The following is a 23,182-nucleotide window of genomic DNA, read 5'->3' as shown; positions in this document are numbered from 1 at the left end:
GAGAGAGAGAGAGAGAGAGAGAGAGAGAGAGAGAGAGAGAGAGAGAGAGAGAGAGAGCTTGTTTAGTCTGGTCACATGGACCACAGGCCTGAAACTGCCAGACTTCTGTCCACACAGTCAGATTATATGTCCTGCTGGGAACTGTTGAGATGCCACTAAATGCCTACAGTACACCCACAATATCCCAGTGTAATAAGGCAGTTACAACTATAGTAACAACAGCAATAGACACATGTTGTTTCACAATTACTTACAGACATCTGTGGCTGCAGGTTCTGCCAATATTCACCCATGCTGAGGTAATAAACTGTCATGAAAGTAACCATGGAAATAATGCTGTTAGCGTTGTTTTGAAAGTAAGCTGAGCAGAAAAAGAGCAATGTAATGTGACAAAATTACAGTTTGCTACTGGCTGCAGGATTCAATAAATGAGAAACAACTCTTTCACTACGCAAGGGGCCAGTGTGTGGTGGTGACAAATGTATCTAGGATAAAAGCACAGCCAGAGGTCAGTGGCAGGGCTGGAACATCTCTCCACAATTTACTGCACCCCGCCATGAGCTTATAAATCAGTGAGGGCTATTTTTTTTTGTTTTTTTTTGTTTTTACCTCTGATCAATGTATATTTAAACCTTGTGTGGGAGTGAAATGTTACTGCTGTGAATACAGCTTTTCTTTTCAGAAAAAGCTCTGTGATTACTTCCATACAGAGAATTCGACTAGTCCAATGAAAAACAAAATCTTTGTTTGTGATTTGCTTTTTAAATAAAGTAAAACTGCAGTATGTTACCATGGACAGGGTTAAATCGTTACAGTTAGAAAGAGATGTGTGTTGGTGAGCTAGAGAGAGGCTTCAGTACAGTCTGATGAGTAATGTAATGAAGAAGTGGAATGGTTGGATTTGTGCAGTGAGCAGCTATAATAGAGTCCAGGCAGCAGACAGAGGTCAAGCCAGTGCAAGTGGAGAGGCAGCAGAGCGTGCTCAGATCGAGCTTGATCACAAAGGCCCCAACATGCACTGGGGCCCCAGATACTGTCAACACAGCTGTCCTATTCAGTGAGCATTAAAGGGAAAATCCTATTTTAAAACAGAATCCACGTGTTATTCCTGTCATCTTGGAGGACTAGACTGTAGTTGTGAGTCAGAAAGTTTCACCCAGATCTGTCATCATGACACATAATCCACACTGCGCACTGGACTTTTGTTGTGGAGTCGAGACCTCAGCTTGAAAACTAAGGTCCAGTCGAGTCAGTGCATCACTATACACTAATGAATGAGATGACAGTACAGAGACCCAGCCCATACTGCAAAAAGTACATCTTAACATTCATCTAGTGTAGTAACAACTACTATATTTTTTTGCTAATTTCTAATACAGTTTTACCGGGTCTGACAAACTCTTGATGTTCCTCCACTTGTATGAGGACAATGTCAGTTATTTCTTATTATGAGTTCATTTGTATCACGATTGGTCTGATATAAATCCACTCACTAGACAGGATTTCAAGTGACATTACAAGACCTATTAACTCATTAAGATGGATAAAAAAAAAAAAAAAAAAAAAAAACTGTAACAGCAAAGCAAACTGGGCCGACTTTCCGATGCACAGCACATGACCTGGTTGGTGTTCACATTACTAAAACATAACACTCTGCTCGGCAGCCAAACTTGGCAAATATTTTACACCCCCACAGAACTGAGGATCTGCGTTAGGTTGTGTCGTTTGATAGTATCACATAAAAATCTCCGCTCTTGAGCCAAGGTGCTCATTTTCATAACCATACTGCTTGTTTGAGACTTGACATTATCTTCGATGACTTCACTGTAAACCTCCTAAACATCTGAGCTTTGTCTATACTGGATCAGTATAGAACTGCAACGACTGCATAAGAGATAAACTCAGCTCCAGTCCTTGTTGTGTAACCCTGTAACCTTCAAAACTCTGAGTGAGTTTGTAAGAAAACCAAACAAACTTTGACTTAGTTTCTTTAGTTTTATACAACGGTCGCTTCCTAAACTACTGAAGCTTACAGGGCCATTGTTTCACAGCTGTGAAAACAGCAGAAAGCATTATGTGGCTGAATGATTGCTATGCGGATACAATTCCTTTGCTTTATTATCTATTTTCAGTTTCCTCATTGACAACAGCTCAGTAGGTTCACACAACCAAAGCAGTTGTCAGTGAGAAAATATCAGAAATAATAAAAGGTATGAAATTGAACTTTGTAATTATTTGTTCACAAAACACTTAGCTGCGTGATGTACAAACTATTTGACAAATTAAATGGATCTTGAATAATTCGTCTGGAGAAGACTCATGTGAAACTGCAGTTTATGAAATGCCTCACTCTGTGTTTTTAACTTAATGCCTCGGGTATGTGTAAATGAGTGTAGGCAAAATATTAGAAACACCTCTTAGTAGAATACAATATAATTCTACAGCACCACAAAGTTACAGTCCACCATAATATTAAATCATCACATCTTTAAAACAGTTTCAACAAAAAGTGATCAGATAGGATTCATTGCAGGGCTGTTGTATTAGACTGGATTTGTTTAAGCCAGGTGTTTCTAACTGTGTGGAAATGCTCACATCAAACTGATAAGATGCAAAAAGCCCCACACAGCAGATGGTTATTATACTTTGTAGAATTGTAATTCAACATTTCTTTTGTGCTGTTTACAATGGACTGACCACCAGAGTTTGCACAATAAAATGAGAATTAAGAAAAACAGGGAGGGGTCAAGTCAAGGATGTACATCTGCACATACTTGGTCAGAGAAGGTTAAGAGCAAAGCCAAAGCGTGGCTAGCTATGTAAAGACACACAGTTTGGAAAAACAGTTTGGAATGACCTACATTAGCAGTGCTCATAATGCTGCCAAAATGTATCCCACAGTCCTTGGCAGTTGGCTCCAGCAGACATGGACAAGAGGAGGAGGGGTGGAACAGAGGGAGAGAGTAGTGTGTGAGAGAGAGAGAAAGAGAGAGAGAGAGAGAGAGAGAGAGAGAGAAAGAGAGAGATAGAGAGAGAGAGAAAGAGAGAGAGAGAGAAAGAGAGAGAGAGAGAGGGAGAGAGAGAGAGAGCGAGAGAGAGAGGTTGTGATAGAGTGAGTAGGGATGGAGCTCTCAAAGTGCTGATTAGGTGTGTGTTTTGGGCAAACAACAGAATACACAGAAAGGGAAAATGGGCTACACTCCAGTTCAACAGAAGTGCAGACAGCACTAAGATCAAAGTTCAGCTATATTCTGTGTGCACAAGATGATAAAACTGTGAAGTCTGTGTGTGTGTTTTAAAACACACACCAACAATGTTCGCTCGGGCGGACAACCTGGGCAGGCTGCCAGCTTATTACTGTGAGTCCCAGGTTAGTGCCAGAGTTCATACAGCTCTCCTGGTGAGCCAACATGTAGACACTCACATGTAAGCAGCCCCAAGGTTCTTAGAAACTCACTGCATTTTCAAGGGAAGCTGCAGGGTTGATCCACGGGGAAAAAAAATCCCCTTTTTCAACATCACCTTTAACAGCTATTTTCTCTGTAACTTGACCTTGCCAATAGCCAGAGCCAGAGGACTGAGAGTCTTACAGCTGCATCAACAACAAAACAAAATATAGAAGAAAACAGAAGAAGAGCAAGTTCCACAAGTATTAGAAACAACAATAGAGTTTAGTTCAGTCTCCAAATTCTGCGCACCACTCTGACAGTGAAATGACAACGGTTATGAATGAAGTCTGTTGGGGGCATTCACAGCCACACTGAAAGATCTAAATCTGTTTCTATACATGACTTATAGCGTTCCATAAAATACAATATTTTATTCAGTGAAGCGACACATTTACATTTGCTGTGGGAAAAAATGGTATTATGTATTTTTCTATAGTTCTCTGAGATGAATGAGCTGGCAAAGAAAAGCTAGATTTTTCTTTAAACTGTCATGTTCCTGCAACAAAGCTGGAATGTGCAGGTATTTTCTTACAGAGCTAAACAAGAAAAGTGTTAGAAAAAAGTACCATGCAAATCTGAGGCTTATTGTCAGCAAATCTGAACTACCTGGCTCAGCAGACACTAATGGATGAGGGACTGTATTTTGGTAGCACCAAAATATATAATACTTTAATTGGGTAGAAAACAAACTAACTAAATTAGTAGGTAATTACTGTCTAGAAAATAACATCAACCAGCCTTACAGTCATCCACATGTACCAATTTCCCCTTAGGTATCATTGACTGTTCCATCATGACTGCTCCAACAGCTTGATAGATTGCTGAGAGCATACAAGCAGCTCATTGGTGCAAACATTAAAAAAAACAATAAGTTAGTAAAAAAGTTAATAAAAAAAAGAAGTTGAAGTTTGCTTTGACAATAATTTCAGAACTTGCTTCACTTTTACTTTATTTTTTGGCGATGGATATACAAAAAAAAAAAAGTATATATACAGTAGATAGATGTATAGATATGTTGATGTCAGACCTATCACTGCCTCTGATAATGGCTAGCTTCACTAGGAAGACATACTGAGACCTGAGTCCTGAACTGAAGGCAGCCTAAGTATATTTTGTTAAGTGATTTTTTAAAACTAATTAGTTTTAAAACAAAATTCAGTCACCAATGGACATGTAGAGTAATCACGTTTAACCCAAATCTGTACATTCAACAGCAACATTTTTACAAGCCAACACAAATTCAGTGCCTTCAACATTAAAAAGGAACACAACTGAAATAATGTAATTTGCATGTTGTGTGTTTGGTGCAGAGGGTTACTTACTTATGGTCTACTACGGTGACTCGGGAGGCTGGTATCCCCAACACGGCACAGCTTTTGAGAAGTTCCTGTTTACGCTGAGCTCCTTGGTTATAGTAGTTTCCTGTATGATATTAGGAGTAGAAATTACTGTAGATGTAGTGTAATGTATGGAAAATCCAAATACAAGTCAGAATTCTGTCAGAAGATTCTGTCGAGGCACAATTTTGAAACATTTTGAAACAACAAGCAATGCCGCCTTTTAGAAATTGAGTGTGTTGGGTGACAAAGGTTGATACCTTTACTTATACATAATCACTACATTTGTACTTCGGTGTTTTTGTGTAGCTTGATTTATCTTGCTGTGAGAGCACCTTCAGTTCAACCATGAAGGCCTTGTTTATTTTGTATTTAAAGATGATGAACACAAACACTGTGAAGCATTTCTTAAAAAAGACAGTTGCTGTTGAAAATCCTGTAACATAAATTTGTTTGATTTTCATAATTTGATTTTGCAAACTACAGTGGAAAAACTAAAAGGTGCAAAGTTTGCCATCTGATCTATAGTTAAGAAAGTGATTAGCACAAGCCACACATAAATCACAAATAAAACACCAGCAAACAACTTCCTGATTCTAGGCTATTTATTATGTAGACACAACATTGTACGGTTTTAAATAGAAATGTCTTTCAGCTCTATCTGTTTTCAGTGGATATGTGATAGCAACAATTGTGCTTAAACAAAACCAGCTTAAGGCAAGAAAGAACCAGGACATTAAATCCAGAGTAAAATGTCTGCAGCACCTCGTCTAGCAGCATAAATGGTGTGTTATTCAGTGAGACACAGTAATTCCTATACCGGAGACTGATAATGGACATACACTGTAACTATATGTAATATGTGATGATTTGCAAAGACACGTTACTGTTTTGAGAGAGCTGATATTTCACTTTCCTTAAAAAGGCAGATTTACTTCTATGTTTTACTATTTTCCATTAACTCACAAGTCAAACATGTAACCAAGACTAGCTAAAGCTAGTTAGCAACACACCACAACAAGTCTTACTTTAGCTTACATTGACTTATTGACATTATTTATGCAAACAATACTGTGCTGTCACCGTACCTTCAGATAAACACAGCAAATGGACGCTGGCATTTAACTCAACGAGTCGTATAATCGTTGGCGCGAAGAACATACATTCATCATCCGGATGCGCAGTTACAATCAGAGCTGTGATATCAGCGCCGTCGGCTTCTCTGCCTGGTAAAACGTTCATTACACGTTTCAACGACTTCACCAAAGTTCGCCGATGTCGATAGTAAAGGCATTTTATCGAAACCAAATAGGATAAAACTAAGAAGAAAATCAGGTAAATACTCATTATTTTGACCGTTACCGTAAACAATCCGTGTAAAGACAAAAGTCCAATATGCAAATGGTTCCACGTACCAAAAACAGGTACGCAGTCTGTCTGATATATCTAACGTGACCCCTTCTTTACAGGATGTAAAACTAAATCCAACAAATCAATAGCTGCCTATTTTTAGCCACACAATGGTGTGTTTTACTCAAATGAAGTCACTGTCGTTTTTTCAGTTCACCTGAGTTTGAATCAAATTATTAGGAGAGCGAATACACGAACATTTTAAACAATAATTTTTTGGTGGGTTTCATTAAAGGAGGCTTAGAAAATATAAAGGAAACTTGCATAAATCAGGCGAAATTTATGTTTCTGAGAAGTGAAAATTACAAACAACAGAAACGTTACCATGTTTGAGGGGAAGATTTAGCTGTCACACTGCATTATCCTTGCAGGTACATAAAAATCGAAATTGAAAATCTAAATTATTTATCAAAATACTGTCGTATCTGTCATCTCATTTTATAAATTCAAAGACCACAATTTTCTTCGCACATACACATGTGTCGAAGAATGCCAGTGTCCTGTGGATTAAACCGAGTACGGACATTTTATTTTACCCTGTCAGGACATCGACCGACAAATGCGGCGCAGCCTTCAGTCTGCCCAGTCGTCCACAGCCCATAACCCGCGGATTTACAATCAACAATTGACACATATTTCTGTCCAGGGGTACCTTTCTCTCCCATCGGTATATTTCCTAAATATGAGGTGAGTGCAAATCGCTAATGCGAAGCAAAGGAATATGTCTAATTAGCACGCTATTTAAGCGCCCCGGTCTACGCTGAAAATCTGCCTTGCAAGATGGCGACGTGGTTGAGAATTCAAAGGTGAATTACAGGCTAAGTTAGCTAGCTAGCGACAACAACAACATCTTAAACGTCATGTTTCAACAATGAAGTGGTGAAGTAGCATGTACTTTTTAATCGATGGTTATTGTTTTGCATGTTTTTGGTGCATTTCCGGAAGAGCTCTCTGTTGTGGAAATAGACCCATCCCCCAAGATAAGCTACAAATCCAATTGCGTTTATATGACAGTATGTGTTAAAAGACAACAATAACAATGCACAGTAGCAGTATTTCTCGCGTCTATGTTGTGTATAGGCTCCTGAAGTTCACAATAGCTGCAGAGTTTGCATGTAAATCATCAGAGACACCACTGAATATGCTTTCTAAAATAACTTTTATTAGATCTTCATCGTGGAACAACAAAAGCTTACAGTAGCAATGTACACTGCATGCATGTACTCTCTAAAATATCTTAAACCACTTTGGAAAATACGATTATAAACTGTTGAAATGGAAATGACAGAGGTAGGGGACACACAGTGCATGTACTGTAATTACAGTTTCTTTTATCTACTTTCGTGATCTATGTTAAAAGGGATGAGAGAGGGATACAGCTTAAATTGTATTTCTAAATATGTCCAATAAATTAATCCCATCATCGATTTCTATCCAAGTTAATACTAAAACGGGGATAAAACGAGAAACAGGTTATGGATAATCAGGTCACTAACAAGGACTGCAACAGCTGATTGATAGGGTAAGTTATCCTGCACACTTAGTTGCTTTGAATAATCGAAGAGACAGGGACTTAAAGTCTTGCTGAACATGGAGGATGCTGTGATGCAGACTTGAACCCAGGAGGTCTCTATTTGTTTTAATATGTAAACAATGTGTTTTTAATACATTGAGCAAAATTGTAGGAAAGACCTCACTTGAATGACCAAATCATTCCTAGCAGCATGTGCAACAATTTTTGTTTCAGTGATTGCCAGGCATACTTTTAAATATATGGTCAAAGCCTCACACTGCAGTTAAAATTCCTGATCAGTTGAACTAAACTCAGGCAAGAGAAGATTATGTAGAGGCAAATTAGATCAAGTGTAGAAAAACAGAACAGTAAAAATAAATCATAAAAAAGTAGTTGTAGTATTTTGAGGCAGTTGTAGTGCTGCTGGTTGCTCTTTCAGAGTTTGGCTCAGTGTCAAAAGGTCTTGTTGAAGATGAGTCTTGTAGGCTATACCTTTTTAAGAACCAGCTTAATTACCATGTGTTGAGGATATGGGACATGACAACCTTTATTACTGTTTTTATGGTTTACAAAGTTATATCACTGTAAATTAAAAATGGAAAATCTAAAAAAAAGCTCTAGTTAATGGTTAAAAAAAAAAAAAAACACCTACCAGCAGCATTGACTGCAACTGTTTAGTTCCAAGTGACTTTGTCAAGATACTGTTGATATTTTTAGTATTTCTGAAATTGTGAAAGTGCATTCAATTCTGGGACCCATCAAATGCTGTGGCCTGTGGATTGAAAAAAAATAACGGCTTCCCACCCTGGTTATGGCGGCAGTGGTTGGAGCTTTTCCAACCCTGAAGTTAGCATCATAATGCCTTGGCATAGTGGTCATGCTGTAAATCTTTCAGACCTAGAATAAAAATGACATAGCCAGAGGAACACAAATTCACACAAGAAAGACAAAAAACCAAGAAACGCCAGTGATGTTGTTTATTCTAAACCAACACACAGAAACCTTTAATGGCAGCATGTTTTTGTCACCTATAAAGATTTCAGACTGAATACAAAATGAGTGTTTGTTCTTTATTAGCAGACAGTCATCATATTAATTACATTCATATGCAATTGTTTTGAATAAGCACAATATGTTTGCGCATAATGCTGCCTAAATTGTTTGTTGGTAACTTAAAATGGTTATATTCAACACATCTGCAAAATACGACTGGCAGCGTCTTTGCTGATATGTTTTAACTGAACTTATCTGCAAATGTTTAATGGTCAAGTTTTTTTCTCCAATAATACACACATGTGGTGATTTTAGGATAATCGAGGCACGATGAAGGCAACTAAAACATCTCAGTTAAGGTTGAGGAAAATCCGAATGTTGACTGTATGGAGGGAATTCGAAAAGTCTTGTCTCTGGTCATGCAACCAACTCACAAAGCTGGCATTTTTGCACATTTGAGCTGATTGATGTAACAAACAGTCCACATTCAGACTAATAACAAGCCATCATCAGTCAAATCATATTAACCCAGTTATGTGTTCAAAGAACAAGGCCCTGTTTTTTTGGGTATTTTTTTTCCACCCACAGAACGACTGTCTTGGTGTTTTCTAGAGCTGCAGCTGCACAGTGTGGCCTAATGTTTTTTTAATGCACCAGTAGTTCCAAGATTGTTTCTGCACTTTTGGTTTAAAGGCCTTGAGTTAAATTAACACCCCATAAAGTAAAGTAAAGGAAGAGCTGAGAGGGGTGTATTTTGAATTTGATTCTAAACTGTTTCCCACTCTGGCAGTGGGAGCTGACATGAGCAGGTCGGGGCTTTGGGCCTGTATTCACCTGCATTGAAACACAGAGCAATATTTAGGAAAAGTTGAATATGTAAGAAGAGATGAGGGGCTGCACTGACTGTGTTGGTCAAATAAGATCTGTGTTTTAATCAATATACTATCATATGGGAGATTTGTGGCTGACCTGTGACCTGCTTTTATATATTCTTCGTAATGTCTAAAATCTGACTTTAAAAAAATGAATCTATGTCTCTGTCTTGGGCCAGGTGGTTTGTGTCTCCAAACATGGTCTAGCTAAAATCTCTGATCCGTGAAGCCGCAGCAGCCCGGTAGCACTGAGCCAGGATGTCCAGTAGCTCGGGCTACCCCCCCAGCCAGGGGAGCTTCAGCAGCGAGCAGAGCCGATACCCACCACATTCTGTCCAATACACCTTCACCGGCACGCGCCACCAACAGGTAAATCCTTACTTCTGCTTTGCTGTATCTGAGCTAACAGTCATGTTCGTCATAATTGGGTCAGCGCTCTTGTTGCTGTTGGCTTGTACAGTATAAATGACTTAACTCAGAGGTATGTAAATGTATGTAATGTATGTAAATACATATCTATGAGTAATAATGATAATAATAAAACTTTATCGTATAAGTGTGTTGCAGATAAATATCGACAAATGGCTTCAAAAACAACAAACAATGAGCATGGGTTGGACTCAGCATGTTTTGGGCTGGTTAAATGTAAGATTTTATATGTGATGAATCTTAAGGTATATATTTAATTTTTATTTTTGACAGTATCTTATTGCCATAAAGGTTTTTATTCCAGTCAGAGCCGCACACTGGTGTAATACTTTTGCTTTCACTTTCGTACACTCAGCAAATCCAAATGTGGAAAGAGGTAGGCTAACGTTTGAAATACAAAGCATCGTTCCTTTTCTCCTCTTAATTGTGATTCGGGGCTTTATTGAGACAGACTAAAAATAACAGCGAGGTTAGGTTCAGACTTGGCAGGTTGAACTCAGACTTTTAATTTCAGGCTTGTGAGAAGCATTACTGATGATTGCATTGAGTGATTGCTATTGTATTTTGTTGTCGGTCTAACAAAAAAGTTCATCTGTATACTGCAAGTGTTGCTGCAGTTTTGACCTCTTGAGACTTTTCCTTTCTCCAAGCTCCTTGGAAGTAGGTGAAGTTGTGCCAGAAACCTCTACTTTGTGGCTCTACCTGTGTTGACATTTAATCTGAATAGTTAATGTGTGTCTGTTGAGGTCTTGGCGATGGATTCGCAGCTTCACACAGAAAATAAATCAGAAGTCATGACTCATGCTAGCTCACCATTGTGGCTTCAGCCTTGGGGCGTTCAGTTGCCCGAACCAGGCTGCAGCAGCATTTTCACTTGTACGCAACCTGCAAGTGAAATGTGATGATTTTCTATGAGTCACTTGCTTGTTGTGGTGGAGTTACTTTCAGTGTAAATATTTTTTATTGATCCTGGTTTCATCAATATTTTAAGCTTAAAACAACCGTCACTTCCTGTGAACAAATAGTTTGATTTCAATATTTGTCCAGTTGAGACGTGTTTATAGATTTATAAATCAAACTGTAGAATTGAATGTTTTGGGTTTTTTTGTCAATTTAAAATGTAATTAAGATGAGAAATGTTTATAATATTGTGACTAGTATTTAATTCCAGCACACTTTCCAGTTGCATGCTGATTTGAATGTAGTGAATATTGGATAATGCTGTTACAGCTGTTAGCCGTTTTGGTTTCCAATTCTCAGAAGCAGACTTTCAGAGAAAACTGTCGAGGGTACATTTCTGAGCATTTGGACTGTTTGCTTAAATCTGGAACAAAACTGGAGTTTGGAAATATTTCCTGTAACTGATTTTGCTTGTCCAGGTTTGTTTGGAGGTCACAGTGTGCTGATAACATTTATGTGAAATTTAACCAATTGCTCATTGATAGAAAAAGGGTTTTCATCACTTTTCTTGACATCAACAAATTCATTTGGAGTCGTGCCACTGGTTTCAGTAATATCTGACTGACTGATGAGATGTTTGATTGGGGGAAGGGAGGGGGGTCTTGTTCCACTTCCATTTCCACAGTATACTGTTACAAATATGTGTTTTTTTTTTCTCACCTTTCCAGTCAGCATCCACATGATATTTGGGTATTCTGTTCTTATTCCAAGCTACATGGGAACTTCTTCTGTATTAACTGATAAATGTGTGAACCTTGAAGTAGTTTTGAATCTTTTACAATTAGATCTCCAAATGCTGAAATGCACACATGGATCCACCTTCCTGGCTGAGGCACTTCTGACACGTCATTGTAGCAGCTGCAGGGTCGTCAGCTGGGAGACTCCCTTCAATGATGTTTCGCTTGTTTAATCCTGGAACATCTCAAGGTGGTGGAGCATCAATAGAGATGTCTCGTCTCCGTACCGCCCTCTGCAGCCAGCCGTAGGATCCTTGTTTTCACCATGCGTTGTCCTTTTCCTTGGAGTCAGAGCCAGAAACTCTCTTGTTCTGCCTCCTCTGCTGAGCCTTCCTCAGCTCTGGAGCTTGTGATCCCAAGAGACTTCAGGAACCGCTGGGTGGATGCTCCAGTGTAGCTTCTGCAGCCAGCTTCTACTGGATAAGTGAACGCCCTCCACCCTGCCTGTGAGCACACAGCTAACAGCTCTCAGTACTTCCTTCCTCTCAGAGGCAGCCTCCATTCCCTCTTCCAGTAGAACCAGACCACGATATCTGGCTGTAGGGAGGTTGTGCTGATTTCTTGTAGGAACACCAACTGGCGTCCGTGGCTAGCTTACACATGACTGGGTAGTGGGGCCATCCGTACTGGCCCTGCGTCAATGCTGCCTTGTCGCCAGAAAGGATGTGCTGCAAGCTCAAGTTCAGGAAGTTGACATGTGTCCTCTGAGCTGTACCAGAGCTGCAGGTTCCAAGGAGTGGGAAGAGTATCGTACGTGGCCCGGAAGCTCAGCCTTGCTTGGGGCATGACTCGCATATCTACCCATGTAGCAGTCCTGTTGATCACAGCCTCCCAGATCATCCAGCTCACAGCTCTGATTTTATAGCTCGACCATCTTCACAACTTCAGAGATCACAAGGTCATTCCTTTCCTTCTTTGTGACTTTGTTCTCCATCCAGAACTGGTCCTACCTGGCTACAGCAATCCAACAATCTCCTGGTGTTTCAGTCCATTGATTCCCTGGTGTACTGTCTGCACTGCATTGCACTTGTGTCCTGTTATGAACAGACAGGTCAGGTGAGTCTCTAAGGAGATGTTGTCGTTCCTGGCTCATCTTCAGATTGAGAGACTGGGGGATTTGGATGAGCTGGTGGGGAACAGATCCAGGCATTTGCAAGATCCAACCAAATTACATGGAGATATGACTTGCTGCACGTGGCTGTCTGGATTTGTTCTCGGCTCATGGCCGAGTGCTCCACGTATCCAGAAACCCTGGAACGTCTGACTTCTGATGACAGGTGTCAATGTAGTTTGCCAGGAGGCAGCTGGTCATGCGCTTCCACCATCATGAAGAATATCTTACTTTCCATGTTTAGCAGGACGCAATCTTAGCAATCTCTCAGAATCCTTTTGATCATTCATCGCTGCAACACCAGTCCTTACCATGTTAACCGTGTGGTCCAACTGCCATCCCACTGTTATTAGATTGATAGATACAGGAAATGAGGTTGGTGGGGGGGTGAGACACTCAACAAAGGTCCCTGCTCAAACCCAAACTGGGGCATTGTAAATATACAGTCCATGCCTTAAACCCTGAGGCTCCTCAGACAGCGTTTAACGGGGCTCACAGCCCAACACACAATCTCTGTGGTTGTATACGACGGGAGAAAAAAGACTTTGAAGCTGAAAAGACGCTTCAGGTCACTGATATGTGTAAAGCGCGAAAAAAGCAGACAGTGTAGACAGATGTTTAGATAAAAACTGTGTGCGTCTGTTCCATCACACAGATGAAGACAGACAGTGAAAAGTTCAAACTTGCCTGATCGCCTCACTGTAAGCATGATTCGGTTGATTCATCTGAGGAGGGCTTTGTTGTAGCTGTAGCTTTGCAGGAACTCATGATGTTGTCGTTTTTCTTTTTCTCTCCGGTCAGTGGACCTGTCCATCGCTTTCCATACAGATCTCTGCCTCTTTCATAATGTTGTGACCTTCTGTTTATGAAGTTTTTTGTGATGTGTACCTCTTACCTTCAGGATTTCACCGTCCCAGACTATCGGACTCACATGCAGGATCCGCAGGGTCGGAGAAGACCATCTTTACTGTCTGAATTCCACCCTGGAACTGAAAGGTGAGGGCCTGTTGTCTAAGTGCATAGATTTGGGTTTATTTATGTATTGCAGGGTTTTATTGTATTGTAGTTTTTCCTCTTGCTCTCCACTCAATATTGCCATGGATGTCCTTAGATTAAAATGTGCTAGTCATTCATCTAGACAGACAGATGTGGCTTCTGATACATCTGTGACTTGACTGTTTATTCTGTTCTTCAGGCCTCCGGAGAGACGCCATGGCTATGAACAGCAGTTTCACTCCGTCACAGGCCAGCCTGATCATGAGGCCTTGGAGGCTAAACGCCCTCGCATGGAAACTGTTTCTGAGGCCCACATCTCTCGCACTCCCCCTTCTGCTGGGGGTATTGTCCTGCCCATGCCCCATTCAGTACAAGACAGCTTAAGAGCCACTGTGGAGGTCAAAAAGGTAGGTCTCAGTTGTTCACTATTGAACTAAACCATGGTTTACAGCCCTCTCCTCATAATGAGAAAGAACTAGTGATGTATTTCAGAGATTTGTATTGTCACCATGTGTTTGTAGATACTATTAGGAATAAATACAGTCCCCACCAAACGGTAGGACCTGTTCTGACTCTATGACTGTGGATGTTTGTGATTTTGTGCTGCAGTTTTTCACAAGCTCAGTGGCCCTTTTTGTTTTTGCCAGGAGTCTCAGTTCACTGTCAAAGTGGAGTCCCCATCCCAGGGAGGAGCGACACTACACATGGTGGAAGAGCAGGACACTTCTCCCTCCAAACTGTCCAAAGAGGAGCTGATCCAGAGTATGGACCGCGTGGACAGAGAGATTGCTAAAGTGGAGCAGCAGATTTTCAAGCTGAAGAAAAAGCAGGTTGGTTACCCAGTGAGACCTTTTGTCTCTGAACATGCTTCAAACACAATGGGTGTTGTGTAAGAAAACTTGGCATAAGTAACAGCTTTTAAATGAAGCAGTAACCCGTGATACACAGAGGTGATTTTAGAACAGCAATGAGGAAAAATGTAAATGGCTAATTGCCTTTTTATAGAACAATGTGTAATTATAAACCACCATAATAAAGGTTGTTGTCTTCTAGTTGATTTGCGTCGGTGAAGATTTTGAAAGGACTGGTTTGACAGTGGCTGATGATCAACACAGATGAATGTGTTCAGGTGTCTGTTGTTATTTGAATTGAATTGAACCCTAACCCATGTCCGTTCAATCCAGGCACAATTTAAATACAAATATTGTTAATAGAAAAATGTACGTGAACATTGGCATAAATGGAAAAAAAGCCGCCGGCCAAAGGGGTAAGCACAGAAACATCATGCTGAAGTGAGCAATGTAATAAGCATAGCAAATTGAGCTCACAATTAAAATAATCAGTTTTATTTGTCAGTTTTACATCAGTGTTTGGGCTTCCTCCACTTCCTTCACTGAGAAACATGGAGTTAATGTGAACTGGCTCCACTCAGTGTTTGTGAGGAGGCTCCTGCAGGATAGCTCGTCTTCTCAGTGAGGAGTTTTTTGAGGCCACGTTCAGATCTGGTCTCGGGTGAGTTGGGGTGTGAACGCACCCAAGACGCATTGAGGTCACATTTGAGATCTGATCAATCAGACCTCACGGAGGTGGTCTGGGCCACATGTGTCCACATTCTTTTAGCAATGTGAATGTGTCCTGGCCACACTGAAGAACCGCCCACTCAACTGTATCTCTGTCCCAGTCTGATTAGTCCCACCACACTTTCATAATGAACTGAAAATATTTTACTATTAACACGTGTTTATTTGCATATAAAGCGGAGAAGTGAGATCTGATCGCAAGTGGTCAATCGAGACGTGATGTGGAGATGCATTTTAAAGTCAGGTGTGAACTGACAAACGTGGAGCTGACCACTCGTGAATCACTGAAGATGATGTTAATACCAGGTCTGATCAGGGCCTTAGGTTATCAGTTCACCTGGGCTATAAGATGCTTTTACATATCTATGAGTTAACAAGCTTGTGCATGTCATTTACTATATATTGTTTCCATTAAGGTGCTTTCAAAAACGTCTTATTTAGACCCGAAGCCTTATTGTTTTATCTGATCTTCCTGTCTGCATTAGTTCGTTTTTAATCTAATTTGCAGTCGTCTTCTTACTTCTATCTTTTCATAATTCCTTTTGAGGAGAGAATACCTCTCAGTTTTTCCCTCACTCAGGGATTTATTTGTTTATTTGAGGTATTTCAGGAACTCCTAATCTTGTCCCTGTAACCTGGTAGTTTACATAACCTTTAACTTGTAAACACTGCCCTACCAGACGATCGTTCAGCTTGTCTGTCAGTATCAGCATGGCCTCAAAGGCAGAAACCTTCAGTCCTGTTGAAAAAATGTTGTACTTGAACAAGCCTGTAGAAAATAATCAGATAATGCCTGCATGGGCCTCAGACACCAGGATCTAAGATCAGATCAACACTGTGTCGATGCATCTTTTTTTTTTTTTTCCACCATTTGCTCTGTATGAAAATGAATACAGATAAAAACATTCAAAATGTTTAATTGGGTCAAGTGTAGAAGAACCGGCTCCACATATTTTCCCTGTGTGTATTTTGTGTGTCTTTTTTATTGTGTTCTATTGGTCAAAATGTTGTGTGTTGTCTCTCAGCAACAACTGGAGGAGGAAGCAGCAAAGCCAGTGGAGCCAGAAAAGCCAGTGACCCCTCCCCCAGTGGAGCACAAGCACCGCAGCATAGTCCAGATCATCTATGACGAGAACAGGGTTAGTCGTCCGCTGCACCGAGACACACCAGCAACAAGCATGAGTTCTCCTCACTTCCTTCTCTTCATGTTGTTTATGCTCTAAACAATTGCAGCTATTCTTTCTTTGTCATGTTTGTTTTTCCACTGGCCTGATTAAACTCCCTTAAATTGTGCAGCGAAGCACCAAGCTGAGAACACATGCTCTTCTGCCGCGTCCTCACAGCAGGGGATAACCGTGGTGACCGTGGCCAACCAATGGCAGTCTCCTCTCTCAAATTGAGTCATCTCGCTCAAAACTGATGGCTGCAAACGTGTCTTTAAGTCTGTCTGCGCTCAGCTCTCAGGACTTTTGTAGCTTCTAACTGAATCTCTGTGGTTTGGAGTTTAATTTCACTCCAACATGCATGGCCGTACGTTCAAATATCAGCCTTGTTTTACTGTTAACTGGTCGCTTTTGGCCGTACTTGGATCTGTGTCAAGTTACCACTGATTCAAACGGTTCGTGCCACTGCATCTTCACATTTAAGCTTTCCACTAGAGAACCAGTGGGAGCTGTGGCGCAGCTTTATCAGCTCAGCTCTGCGTGCGTATCCCCACTCCTGTCGAAAAACGGCATTTGGCATCGTGATGTTTTAATTTTCAGAAAGAATATTCAAGTGAGTTTCCTGATGAGACATGTTGCAATGCCTTCTGGTTTTTGCATTATTGATGTTTTGAAGGCAGGAGTGAGAAAATAAGTATGTTTTTACCACTGTATATTTTTGTCAGATATTTGCTGATTTAATTTTGGTTAATTTTTAAAATATTAATACATTAATAGTTAGTCGTTTCTTAATTAAAAATGCATGAATAAAAAACATTTGATGGTTTCAGTTTCTCAAATGGGAGGATTTGCTCTTAAATTATAGTAAATGTAATATTTTGGACTGTTGATTAGACAAAGTGAGATATTTCACCTCATGTTGTACGATATTGTTATGGTCATATTTCACTGTTGTCTGATGTTTTATAGGTCAAGTGAATAATCTATTAATCAAGAAAATGATTAGCCAGCAGATTAATCACTAATGAAAATAACTGTTAGTTTCCGCCCTTGAATACAATAGTGTCAAGTCATTATCTGTATGTCACCTGAACAGTGAGGGAGTGTGTGTTTATGGAGGTCACTGTAGTTCATGGCTGTCAGACAGTGTTGTGGTAGGAGATCGCTGAGACACGCCTTCCTTCTCAGTCAGCCGTTAACCCTTTAGGCTCTGTAGCTGCTCCAGCTCTGTACGCAGCATTTAGTCTGGCAGGCGGGGTTGTTTGTCTCAGTCTGTAGATGGAGGCTTATGAAATGTGAAAATGGTCTTGTATAAGCTGACAGTCTGCACTGGTCTTTGTCAACTGTATTAATTATGCTGCAGTGGGAATGTTCTTTCTTCCTTTTTTATTTTATTTGTCATATTACATTTATTACATTTATTTTTTTCTTGTGTCATGTTTTGCTCCTTTCAGGCCGGGGCAGCTGCTCATGTCTCATATTTATAAAATGTAGAAGTCTGATGCCTCAGTAAAGTAAAATATTTTAAAATTATCAAGCAAACATCCTTTTTTCTTCATAAAGGACTTAAAGCTATTCTCAGGGTTTATTTTGAGTGTTTTTTCTGAACCTTTCCCCTTTTATATAAAACAGATCACATCCCTGATCAGTAACTTAACTGGATGATTTAAATTTCTGTAAAGTGGTTAAATGATTTATCCAATGCATAGCCACATGTAGCTACTTTCTTAATTGAATGTTCCTTTATGTTCTAGCCAATAAAATGTCTCATAAACATAAAACACCATATCTAAAGACCAGTTTTAACCCAGTTATGATAAAATACTGATTCTGAGATGGTATGTTTTTCAGATGAAAATGTTTTGTCTTTGAAAGTGCTCAGATTGCAGTCTCTCTTTACTTTTAGTAGGCTTTGTAAATATGTTGTCAACTCTTGTCTATTTTTCTAGAAAAAAGCCGAAGAGGCCCATAAAATACTGGAGGGTCTTGGTCCCAAGGTCGAGCTGGTATGTGATCTTTAACAATATTTTCTGTCTTTGCTTGAGCTCTAAGGAAGAAGTAACGCTGAGCTGAGGAATAATCCTCTACCTGTTCCTTTTTTTTTTCTTTTTTCTTAGCCCCTGTATAATCAGCCGTCAGACACAAAGGTTTACCATGACAACATCAAGACGTGAGTATCTACATTTGTTCCACAGACCCATTTCATGAGCGCATGATGGTGCAAGAGTGTTGCAGCAGACATGATACACACCACAAATACAATATAGAAACCGTCCGAGCAAAGTGTTGGAGCTCAGCAAGATAAACCCGGCGGATAACTCTGTCTAATCTGATTGCTGAGTCACCTGATTGAGTTGCCCTACTGACACTAAGGAGAGTGATTGGGAATGGAAGCGAAAGAATGTACGTGTGTCGGCGTCAGGTGTGTTTTAAAGTAGGTGTGTGTTATGGGTTGAAGGTCATGCCGTGTAGGACAAAACCCTTATCAGTGTGCAGCATGAGAGCAGCCCATCTGGCTCAGTCTTTTATCGAGACAGACACCACCTCTGTGTGAATGTGCTGTACAGGCCACACTCTCAGGGTCAGCTCTCCCACTGTTATCTCCCACAGCCACCATCATGAGTAAACACAAGTTTTCCCAGTATTTTGTGTCTGCCACTTTGCAAATAAACAGTGATACGTTCAAGATATTTTTTGGCGGGGGTTTTGGAAAACAAATCAAGCTCTATCCCTGGAAGAATTTTCAAATTTACAAAGGCACTTTTGTACTAGTTTTGCACTCATTGATCTTCTCTGATGAAATTAGAGGTTTCTACAAGGGCATTACTTTTTTATGTGTTGTGCAGTTTTGCTTGATTTCTTGTAAACACCACAATAATATGTGTTGTTGTATTTCAGCAACCAAGTCATGAGGAAGAAGCTGATTTTGTTCTTTAAGAGGAGGAATCATGCTCGCAAACAAAGGGTAAGTGTCCCTGCTGTTAAGAAACCAAGTTCCAGGTATTTCTGTTTGTGCTCTGGACACAACATTAGCGGCGCCATCCGTTCCCACGGCCACTGAAACAGTCATATCATACCTTACTGTCTGCACTCAGATGACTTCAGCTGAACAGGGGACAGTTATATCTTTTGTATCTTCCTTATTTACCTGAAGCTACAGAATGCTGGCTACAAATTCAACAAACCACAGGTTTTCTGGTTTTAACATTTGTATTTTTTATATAATTAAATTCAGAAGGCAGACAGAGTGTAGCTTCATCTGACTCAAAGACCCGATCAGGAGTCATGCTAACAGCTCTGTGAGGCTGCACTTAGGCAAAGCTGTTGCTATGTGCTAAATGCTAACATCAGCATGCTGATTCAATAGGTATAGGTCATTCGTCTTATTGATATGTGATGATAAACCCAGGAATTGATCCAATTAAAATTCAGGCCTGATGATGAAAGTTAAGTTGTTGAGACGTTTCACTGAAAACCTCAAACGTCTCATGGTGCTAGAGTCGACCTCCAAAGTCAGTAGGCTGGGAACCGTGAATGTCTACAACATTACATGGAAATGCATCCAATAGTTGCTGTGGTATTTCAGTCTCAACTAAACTAGTGGACCGACTGACCAACACTGTGATGCATTCCTTACGGTGACTGTACGACCAAATGGGAAACGCCTAGGTTTCCCCTGTTTGTTGAAAAATATTGTGTGAACCAATTACTGCTTTTACATAGAACAGAATAACAAATACCGTCACATCAAAGAGCAGATTTGAGCAATACATTGGTCAAACATCTGTCTTTCTGTCTCTCTGATCTGTAACCGGTGATCTAAATGCTTCTGAATCACCCCACGTTGAAAAATTTGGATCCCTTTTTGTATTGCAATGGCTCAGTGGGGCCCACCTTTGTCTGGCTGTTCCCTGTCAGGGTCAGACAGACCTTTTGGACTCTGAACAATGGCAGAGTGCACATGGCTTCATGCCAAGAGGAAGGTGAATTGTTTGTCCCTTGCTGCACAGAGTGGAAACGAGGGTGTATTGTCCTCCCAATGCAGGAGTCTTTCCATATTTTCACTAAACATTTTAACTCTTGTGCCTCTGGAAATGAGTTTGATTGTAGTTTCTTTTTTTTTTTACATGTGTATGTGATTAAAAATTAATCTGTAACAAAATGGCAATGATCTTATGAAAGCTATTTGTAAACAGAATAGTTGCATCAGAACAAATTTTGTCAGGGTCAGGGCACTGCCTTAGGCAATTCGAAAGACAAACACAAACCCACAACAAACACAGCCAGCTCCTGAGCAGCATGTTCTCCCTCAACTCTGCAGCTCTCACCTCAACTTTCTGCCGCCTGTCTGTAGTTGTTTACTTTAGTTCTCATGTTCGCTTTCAAAGATAAACTGTAACACTGATTTCACCAATGTCTGTAAAAAATAAAATTCATGTTCGCCTACACTGCCTTTAGAAAAGAGACATGTCACGGTCATTGTTGATATTTAACCTGATGGTTTGGTTGTAATACCTGTGTTTCCATTATTTGCATCTATTTTGCCTCTTCTCTACAGTGTGCTAGCAACATATTACACCAACTGTACCTCCAGCATACTGAGCTCCATCCTGTGCTCAATCAGACACATGAGTTTCTCACCTCCAGAACTTCATAACCTTTAAAAAAGTTGTATATAAACAGTGCTCCTTTGGGTTCAAAAACTCAAGATAGCCCTTATTTTAAGTAATGTACACTGGGGTAACATTAAGCATCTGAAGACGCCCTTTTAGTCTGTATCACAGACCAGCATTTTTCATGCTGTGTGCGCAGGAACAGAAGATCTGCCAGCGCTATGACCAGCTGATGGAAGCGTGGGAGAAGAAGGTGGAGCGAATGGAGAACAACCCCAGACGCAAAGCCAAGGAGAGCAGAACACGGGAGTACTATGAGAGGCAATTCCCTGAGATCCGCAAGCAGAGAGAGCAGCAGGAGCGCTTCCAGAGGTAACAGCATTTACCTGTCACATACTGGGGCACAACATACGGTTGGCTGTGATTGGTTCTTTGTTCAGAAGCACACTGATATAGTTCCTAAAAACGTCAAATATTCGCATTGGAATCAGTGACTTCTCTGGAATTTTTGTACAGTATATTACTTCAACATTTGATCAATGAACAGAGTTGTTGCTGACAAATTTTCTGTTGATTGATTAATTGTTGCATTTCTAATACAGACGCATAATTGGCTGGTGGAAGGAGATTTACTGTACTCCATTTGATTTACTTTATGGGATACTGGATGACTTGTACTTGAAGAAAGCAGTTTCTCAGTCTGTATCTCTCTGAGAAATTATATGTTTATATTTATTTTCTCTATCATCATAGTTTTATAGCCCAGTACTACTTCAGATTTTATGATGGAGTGGAATATTCAGCTAGCAGTACATTAAGCCATCACAGCACAGGGCAGGAGCCACTGTTATGTGAAGGTGGTCAAAGATGGAGGGACTAGAGTGAAATCGTATTCTGGCAATCTATTGATGGTTTAATAATTGACAGTAACTGCAGCCACCCAGACATTAGGATATCTGTTCAGCTATCACCTAAATGGAGGGCACTAGGTGTGTGTGGTGGCGGCGTACTTTGGGCAGAAACACTGGCTGTCTGGGTGGCTCTGGAGAGGGTGGGAGACGGGGTCAGGGTCCAGCGTCTGGTTGTTGCTGAAGCTGATGCTTTGTGCTTTCATTGAAATCTCCAAGTAAGAGTTTGCATGTCAGCACTGTTTATGCAGACTGCCAGACCATGAAGGAGGAAGCAAGTAATAACTGGCCAGAGAGACTTTCATTCATTAATAATGGGTACAGTGATTCTGCTTGTTAACAATCTGACTTGGTTTTGACTGGAAAGGAAACGACTGTGAATAAGTAATTGAAAACTTGGAAATATTTGTGCAGCATAGACATTTATTTAAATGTGTTTTAACATTTGTAACCCCGTTTTCAACAGAGTTGGACAAAGAGGAACAGGTCTTTCTGCAACAATTGCCAGAAGCGAGCATGAGATTTCTGAAATCATAGATGGCCTTTCTGAGCAGGAGGTGGGTACTAACTATAGAGCCTTTGAAATATGCTGCCGTGTAGATATGATATGCCTTACCTAGAGGAGAACAGTCCATACAGTTTGTGTTTTTGAAGAGGTGGGGGGTCTCTGTAGAATTTCTCTTATTTCATCATCATGAGTGTATATATAATCTGCATAAATCTCTCAAGTAAAAACAAGAACAAGGGAACAAGGGAGAGGGTTCTCTGTCGCAGTAACTACAGCCACTTTCCCTGTCCATGTTCCACAGAACAATGAGAAACAGATGAGACAGCTGTCCGTCATCCCTCCCATGATGTACGACTCCGAGCAGAGGCGAGTGAAGTTCATCAACATGAACGGCCTGATGGACGACCCGATGAAGGTGTACAAAGCCCGGCAGTTCATGAATGTTTGGACCGAACATGAGAAGGAGATCTTTAAGGAGAAGTAAGTTGTTTTTGTTTTGTGTCTGTCAGGACATGCCTGAGTTGCAGCTCGTCCCCGTAAATCTGAAGTGCAGAGATGGTTTATGGACCTAAATGTGAGCTTGCACTTGCACTGATGTATTTT

At 40.4% G+C, this 23,182-nt stretch overlaps 2 protein-coding genes across 8 annotated transcripts in view; one reads left to right on the top strand and one right to left on the bottom strand.

Moving 5' to 3' along the window:
• The window catches only part of pigl (phosphatidylinositol glycan anchor biosynthesis, class L), a 12,555-nt gene extending 6,283 nt beyond the window's left edge, over positions 1-6,272 (bottom strand). The window contains exons 1-2 of one of the 2 annotated variants that reach the window (XM_087177140.1): positions 5,875-6,272; positions 4,772-4,871 (exon numbers count right to left, since the gene is read on the bottom strand). In XM_087177140.1, coding sequence (XP_087033266.1) covers positions 4,772-4,871; positions 5,875-6,133 — 359 coding nt within the window. In that variant the 5' untranslated portion in view covers positions 6,134-6,272. The remainder of the gene's footprint in view (positions 1-4,771; positions 4,872-5,874) is intronic. The other variant, XM_023418400.2, reaches the window with a different exon arrangement.
• Positions 6,273-6,737: 465 nt separating this feature from the next.
• The window catches only part of ncor1 (nuclear receptor corepressor 1), a 51,479-nt gene continuing 35,034 nt past the window's right edge, over positions 6,738-23,182 (top strand). For 5 of the 6 annotated variants that reach the window (XM_087177136.1, XM_087177135.1, XM_087177134.1 and 2 more), the window contains exons 1-12: positions 6,738-6,883; positions 9,754-9,943; positions 13,713-13,807; positions 14,007-14,214; positions 14,455-14,637; positions 16,413-16,526; positions 18,500-18,556; positions 18,668-18,720; positions 19,449-19,515; positions 21,363-21,535; positions 22,538-22,628; positions 22,881-23,059. In XM_087177136.1, coding sequence (XP_087033262.1) covers positions 9,833-9,943; positions 13,713-13,807; positions 14,007-14,214; positions 14,455-14,637; positions 16,413-16,526; positions 18,500-18,556; positions 18,668-18,720; positions 19,449-19,515; positions 21,363-21,535; positions 22,538-22,628; positions 22,881-23,059 — 1,331 coding nt within the window. In that variant the 5' untranslated portion in view covers positions 6,738-6,883; positions 9,754-9,832. Of the gene's footprint in view, positions 6,884-9,753; positions 9,944-13,712; positions 13,808-14,006; positions 14,215-14,454; positions 14,638-16,412; positions 16,527-18,499; positions 18,557-18,667; positions 18,721-19,448; positions 19,516-21,362; positions 21,536-22,318; positions 22,390-22,537; positions 22,629-22,880; positions 23,060-23,182 lie in introns of those variants that run through there. The other variant, XM_087177137.1, reaches the window with a different exon arrangement.

Source organism: Seriola lalandi, unplaced genomic scaffold, assembly GCF_002814215.2.
Source record: "Seriola lalandi dorsalis isolate HSWRI2012SDOR001 ecotype SW California unplaced genomic scaffold, Sedor1 jcf7180002054581, whole genome shotgun sequence".
NCBI classification, from domain to species: domain Eukaryota; kingdom Metazoa; phylum Chordata; class Actinopteri; order Carangiformes; family Carangidae; genus Seriola; species Seriola lalandi.
The sequence above is the reverse complement of the archived record's forward strand: the minus strand, read 5'-3'. Positions and strand labels throughout refer to the sequence as shown.